Here is a 6,958-nt window from a genome sequence, read left to right as displayed (position 1 = left end):
TGAATTGGCTACTCCGTAGCATACAGTTAGCACTGTGTGCTATACCCCATTAAATTTACGCGTACCAACTTACTTTCAACATTGTGCGTTTTCTTCCACACCGTTTCAACCTTTCTCCATATTGATTTAATAGTTTAGAAAGATTTGGGTTTTTTGGGTCCAACAAAAGCTGGTTCGGGTTTCATAATTTGTTTCTGTTTTACAGCTGTGGTTATAGTGCCCACCCGAGAACTGGCTCTGCAAGTAAGCCAAATATGTATCCAGGTCAGCAAACACATGGGTGGCGTGAAAGTAATGGCAACCACAGGTGGAACCAACCTGCGTGATGACATCATGAGACTCGATGAAACTGGTAAGAGTCAGTTCATACAAATCATGTCCACCTGATGTTCTACGATATCTGAATGAAGGTTCCCATGTGAGCTATAGATGCACATGTCCTTTCACATTGGGGGTAGTAGTAGTAGTGCAGAGCAATTATTGATGCCCATCTATCAAATATTTAGCCAGAACTATCCTATTTCCATTTATGACAATTGATATAGCAACAAGGCTGAGCTGGACCAGTGCTAAAATCTCTAACTCTTTCAAAGCCATTGACGGCTTTCTAGATTCTAAACCTAAACATTGAATTGGGTTCTTTGAACTCCCCTCCATGGCCAATAACTCCAGAATGGAGGATGGTAGGTGTTTGCAGAGTACAAAATATTCTGTCAGGCTTAAAAAATGGGGAAAAATGAGCAAAAACTGGGGCACTCGGCATATAGCTGAGCTGGAAATGGCTGACACTGAAAGAGTTAACACAAGCTGAATGATTTAAAAAAGCCTAATTGTAAACAAAACTATGGATAAATGTCTAGATGCATTTCTCCATTAGTTCATGTCACCATCATACAGGTGTGAAATGGAAGGAAACCTGTTCCTGGCTTGCAATGGCCTGTTAGTTTTTGCATTTTAAATCATCAGCCAAGTATAGCACTGCTGCTCTGAAGTGCAAATCTCACAACCAAATCTTTACCAATGCTTCATTTGACAGTACACGTGATCATCGCTACACCTGGGAGGATTTTAGACCTCATCAAGAAAGGAGTTGCCAAAGTCAATCAAGTGCAGATGATCGTGTTGGATGAAGTAAGTCGTTTATATTTTAACCTCCCAAAGATTAAAAATGGACTGAATTTAACCTTGAGCCATTTAAGAGGCTAAACTACTGGTGGAGAAGCTGCTCAATGTCTTTCCTTGCGTGACCCTCTGCTCAACAGGCTGACAAACTCCTGTCCCAGGACTTTGTGCTCATGATGGAAGAGATTCTGGGCTTCCTGGCTAAACAGAGGCAGATTCTGCTTTATTCTGCCACCTTCCCGCTCAGCGTGCAGAAGTTTATGGTAAGTGGCTCACTTGATCAGATCACGTCTGACTGATGACAAATCTTCATCTGTTGCACAACCTGAAACCGTTTCCTGTTTTCTTACTGTGCTTTTTAGTCGGCACACCTGCAGAAACCATATGAAATCAATCTGATGGAGGAGCTTACACTGAAGGGTGTGACTCAGTATTATGCATACGTCACTGAAAGGCAAAAAGTCCATTGCCTTAACACTTTGTTCTCCAGGGTAAGTGTTTCAGTTCCATGTTTACAATAGTATGAGATTAACCATCTCATCTCGGTAGTTATTAATAGCACAATAGTGCATTACTGGTTAATGTTACAATGACTTATAGACAAAGGAAACGCGCACCTTAATTATGCTGCAGGGAATTATAATAAGAGAAAATTCTGGATGTATTCAATGTTTGAAATTTAGACTTAAGCTCTGCATTTATGGTCCAAACACGGTCCCAATCGAATTTGAAATGATGCAACCAAATTTTAAGAGATGTGCTGTTTTTGAATGGCGCCAAAATGTGCTAGAAACTAAAACGTGACTATTTTCTCACCGTCTCTCTCTCTCTCCAGCTCCAGATCAACCAGTCAATAATCTTCTGCAACTCCTCTCAGAGAGTGGAACTCCTTGCCAAGAAGATCTCCCAACTTGGTTATTCGTGTTTCTACATTCATGCCAAGATGAGACAGGTCAGGCATCCCGCAAAGTGGCGTGTATTTCTGTCGCGTAGACGCCTGTATGTGAATGAATGTGGCGCCTGAGAGCACTTTCCTTTTTCTTGCTGTTCAGGAGCATCGTAACCGCGTGTTTCACGACTTCAGAAACGGCCTCTGCAGGAATCTTGTCTGTACTGGTGAGTGGCGGCGCCTCTGGCATGCGCGTCTGTGAGAAAAATGATTTCTAGAGCAATTGTGTTGCAAGCAGAGACCGTGTTTACTGAATGCTACCAGACTTGCTCTGCCACACTCGAGCCGTTGTGGCAATATGTCTGCTGGGATTTCAGACTCGCAATTGAGCCTGTAGTCACAATTTGAAAGACAACCTAATTTTTGACCAATTTTCATAAAGGTATCCAAGCAAAGTTGACCATGATCCTTTGCTTGGACCAAGCAATCTTTCATGTGTCTGCTTGGTTCTCACCGTTAAGTTTGGTATTTAAAAACAACTCTTAATATTTTTGTCTTCAACATCCAGTTTCTAGTGGCTGGATTAACAAAAAAATGACTTGAATGTCTTTTGTTTTTTTCTTTTGCGTGTGCCTTAGACCTTTTCACAAGAGGAATTGACATTCAAGCTGTCAATGTCGTAATCAACTTTGACTTTCCCAGGCTGGGAGAGACGTACCTTCATCGCATTGGTAGATCTGGTAAGACCCTGTTCAATTTGGAGGGTCATCGGCAGCTTCTTGTGCAAAAAGTCATCTCAATGTCATCAGTGATGAAACAAATCAAGACTTACTTTCGTCATTATTCAGGCCGCTTCGGGCACTTGGGTCTCGCCATCAACCTCATCACTTATGATGATCGGTTCAACCTGAAAGGTATCGAGGAGCAGCTTGGAACGGAGATCAAGCCGATCCCGGGCATCATTGACAAGAGCCTATATGTGGCAGAGTACCACAGCGAGAGCGGTGAAGAAGTCAAGCCATGAGCCGGTAAGTCCTTCCGAGCTACGCTTCCCATGTGGGGCGGTGGCGCCGCTCTACTCGGTGTGACCCTCAGCCACCTCCGAGGAGGGTCTGCACCTCCTCAATGCAGCAGCGACCGAGGCGACCTGTAGCTGTGCATCTCTCAGTTTTTGCAGTTTGCTAATTTTAGTGATAGAATTTTCACCTTTACTGACGTCAACCTGTGATGGGAAGGATGGTCGATACACATCGGCGCAACTTGGATCTTTGGGATTGACCGGACTTTCTCCGTGACCCAGCACGGTTTTGTGTACCTGTTTAACCTGAGTCTCGTCTCGCTGCTTTTATTTTGACTGCTGGAACACATTAAAACATGTCCAGACCATCGTACATGTCAAATTCACGGCTCAGACAAACCGCTTGTTAGCGGATCTGGTCTAATTTTACTTCACTCTTCTTTCTCTACAGATCGGTCCATCCTCCATTCCCCTTTGAACCTTTTTTTTTCCACCCCCACCCCCACCCCCCGTTTTGGATTTCGTTTTTGTACAGTTTGTCTTTATTTTTTGACGCCACCATACGGAACGTGTATTTTGATGGACGAGTTTTGGAACTCATTCGCCCTTCTGCGGGGCTCTGCGCTGCGATGCCACACACTGAAGACGTCGGAACTGGGGAGGACGGTATGGGACCAAGTTGAGAATATATCAATGCACATGGTGACGAGACATATCCAGCAGTGACACGAAGCCAGCGCCGACAGACGGATGCACGACAGCCTCCACTCGCTAGTCTTTGTTTTGGAAGTTTGACCCAGTTTATATCAAGTGCCTTAACAAGCAGTTCAACTCATTTCTAAAGTAATAACCCTCCATTATCCACCGTTAAGCTCACTTCATACCACACACACACACACTCATTGTTACCTAGCTGATGATTTGTCACCGAGTTAATGTTGAACCACAAAGTAGAATCCATGACTGTTTTTGGTTGGCTCATCCGTTTAGCGGCGATGGAGATAATTGGGAAGGAGGACGGTCTGCATTTTGGGAGGGAGGACGGTCTGCATTTTCTTGCTGGTTCCACTTGTGTCTAGCGGATTGAGGACAAACTTGGATTTTCCACGGACAGAGATGCTGGATTTATCTTCCGAAGAGACTGCTGTTTCTTGCTGACGCTTATGAGAAACCTTTTGCTTCTAAAAGACCCAGACGCGTCCCTCCTGTCTTCAGCAGCAGAACACTAAAACGTACACGCAGCCTCTCAACACCACGAGCCGTGAGGATTCCTGTTTCGGTGGAGTTGATTTGTAGGGAACGCTTCTTTCTTTCTTTCTTCTTTGCCCTGTGTTTCACTTTCCTATGGGTGGCCATATTTAATTCTGCGAGACGTGCAGCCGACGTGTGGGCTGCCCCTTACATTTTGTGTATATACCTTCATTTTAAAACTGTTTTAAACAAGTTCAAAAAGGCTGGCTGACAAACTGAAAAGCTGTTTATCCCATTCTCTCTTCCTAGCACTGGAGACGATTCCCTTATTTGTCAGTATGTTTCATCTGTAGTATTGGCCTGTGAATTTATTTATAATTTTAGAAATTGCTGCATTTATTAGAATCTAAAACATTTAAATGACGATGTGCATGAAATGCTTTTGGAGGAAGACTTCAGCAGTGATAAGATTTTAGCCCCTCCAAATTTCGAAAGCGCGTGCAATTCTAGAAAGCTGCACTTCAACTGAGATGGTTTAAATATGGCCCCTATTCTTTTGCTACCAGTGTCGACAAGTGTTCGGTCTAGACAGATTTCTTGGGTAAACTTGCGCATTGGAAAAGTGAATTATTTGTTGTCACCAGCCTTAACTTGTGAGACATTCTCTAGGACTTCTGCTTACAGAGAATGTTGTTGGAAAAGAATATAATATTCCATCATGTAGTACTACTTGCTGCAGTGCAGCTGAATTGGCAGATAATTTGTTTTCTGGGGGGTGGGAGGGGGGCTAAGATGTTGCGTCAATCTACGAGCTCTGAAAATGCAGCTACATTGTTTTGCGACCCTTTGGGAGGGGGTTGGGGGGGGGGGGGGGGGCACTAGATAAATTTTGTCCTTTGTAAGACTGGGGCTGTATCAAAATTAACCATCTGACCTAAAGGTTCAGCGGGGATTTCTCGATTTGGAGTCTCCTGACTTTAATACATCCGGCTAAGAAAAGGTGCCTCATGAAGAGAAAAAAAATCACCTAAATGAGTTGGGCTACACTGAAATACAGAGATGGGTTCACGCGGTAAAACGTGTAGCACTGCGCTTTGTTCGCCTATTAGAGAAAATATATGGCAGTGTGGAACTTGGACAGAAATGTCTTGGGGGGGGGGGGGGGGTTACAAAATGACGCTTTGTTGGACTGTTTAAGAAGTGACTCGGGGTGCAGAGTTAATGATTCAACTCTCTACCCTTTATTGTGTTTATTTTGGGGCTGTGGGTTACAGTTTGACCTCGTTTAGCTTAAAGGTGGTCGGGCCTCTCTCGGACACCTTTATGCAAATGAGGTCCCCCTTTGTCCTGGTGAGATGCTCTCTTGACCGTCCTTATCAATGAGGATTATTGCTCATTTAATTCTTCTTAAAAGATGTTGATGGCTCAGTTTAATACTACCATTGGATTTCTCATTGATTTGGACTGTGATCCCTGTTTGCTCAATTCTAGTGTCCCCTAAGTACTCGCACATATAATTAGGCTGTTTTGATGGGGGAGGGGGGGGGGGGGGGGGGCTACTTGTTAAACAGTAAAATTGAGTGTACTTTAGATGAGCCGACAGGGATCGACCGTTGCAGGCATTTGGCAGCTGCCTGTGTTTTGGCAGCCCACTGGCAGTTCTCAGCACGTCCTCTGTGTTCCGTCCTTGTCCTCTGTGTTCCGTCCTTGTCCTCTGTGTTCCGTCATTGTCCTCTGTGTTCCGTCCTCGTCCTCTGTGTTCCGTCCTTGTCCTCTGTGTTCCGTCCTTGTCCTCTGTGTCCCATCGTCGGCGCTTCTTGTGTTGTGACGTTGCTTTACCTGCTAGTGGCTGCCATCAGAGCCTTGAAGACTGAGACAAGAGCATCTTGCCCTCAAGTGGACGACTAATTAGATAATTTCTTGAACTAAATTGTCTCATTCTTGAAGGTCTTCATTTAAATTGGGGATGGGGGGGTTGAATTGGCGTTCTTGCTGCCCTGATGCACCTGATGCTCATCCTCCCTTGATGGTTTGACAATGAAGGATGTGAGGGGAGCCCTTGGAGGATTGCATTCAAAGACGGTGCGTCAGCATATTCATTCGGCCAGCGGGGTGGGGGCCTTTAGGCATTACAAAAACAGCAATTGATCCAAAGTTATGGAAATGGTTATACAATTTTCTGAAAAGTTGCCCTTAAATTTGGAAGTTTTTCCCCTCAAGTCTTCATGTGGACTCTACCTAAGTTAAAAAATGTCCACATTTAAGCGAGTTGAAGTTTTGTTTTTTATTTCACATAAATTTGGTCAATTTAATTGGCAAGATTTTCAGTGACTCTAATTTTACAGTGGACTTGAGTTCAAAGGTTGATTATTTGGTTCAAAATAAAGGTCACTGAAATTTAATGTGTCTGAAGCCTTTGTCCTCCTTGACCGCTGCCGTGTCCAGTTCTGTCCTTACCACGTGTGATGTACTATGACTTGGTGACAGTTGTCTAATACCTTGGAAAAAAAAAAAAAAAACTTAAATCATGAGCCTTTTCACATCAATCCCAAAATCCTGGCTACTGAAGTCATCAGCAATTTGCGAAGGGTTAAAAGATTTGGAAGATCATGCTGCCTACAAATTTGACCAGTTTGGTGGTGGGTCAGTCTGGGGGGGGCACATCCTTGGAGCGCCGACTGCCGTTAGATGCCGCGATGACATCTCAGAGCCACTGTGGGCCTCGTGTCGCTGGACCG

At 44.2% G+C, this 6,958-nt stretch overlaps 1 protein-coding gene across 1 annotated transcript; it reads left to right on the top strand.

The window, feature by feature from the left end:
* Positions 1 to 294: 294 nt before the first annotated feature.
* On the top strand, positions 295 to 4,986 carry LOC137913540 (probable ATP-dependent RNA helicase ddx6). The gene is made up of 9 exons (XM_068757184.1): positions 295 to 352; positions 1,037 to 1,131; positions 1,263 to 1,385; positions 1,485 to 1,613; positions 1,958 to 2,074; positions 2,175 to 2,238; positions 2,650 to 2,751; positions 2,860 to 3,039; positions 3,481 to 4,986. Exons 1-8 carry the CDS (start codon positions 295 to 297, stop codon positions 3,033 to 3,035), a joined length of 864 nt encoding a protein of 287 aa, XP_068613285.1. The 3' UTR covers positions 3,036 to 3,039; positions 3,481 to 4,986.
* The last annotated feature ends 1,972 nt before the right edge of the window (positions 4,987 to 6,958 follow it).

Source organism: Brachionichthys hirsutus, unplaced genomic scaffold (genome assembly GCF_040956055.1).
Source record: "Brachionichthys hirsutus isolate HB-005 unplaced genomic scaffold, CSIRO-AGI_Bhir_v1 contig_1003, whole genome shotgun sequence".
In the NCBI taxonomy this organism is placed as follows: domain Eukaryota; kingdom Metazoa; phylum Chordata; class Actinopteri; order Lophiiformes; family Brachionichthyidae; genus Brachionichthys; species Brachionichthys hirsutus.
The sequence above is the reverse complement of the archived record's forward strand: the minus strand, read 5'-3'. Positions and strand labels throughout refer to the sequence as shown.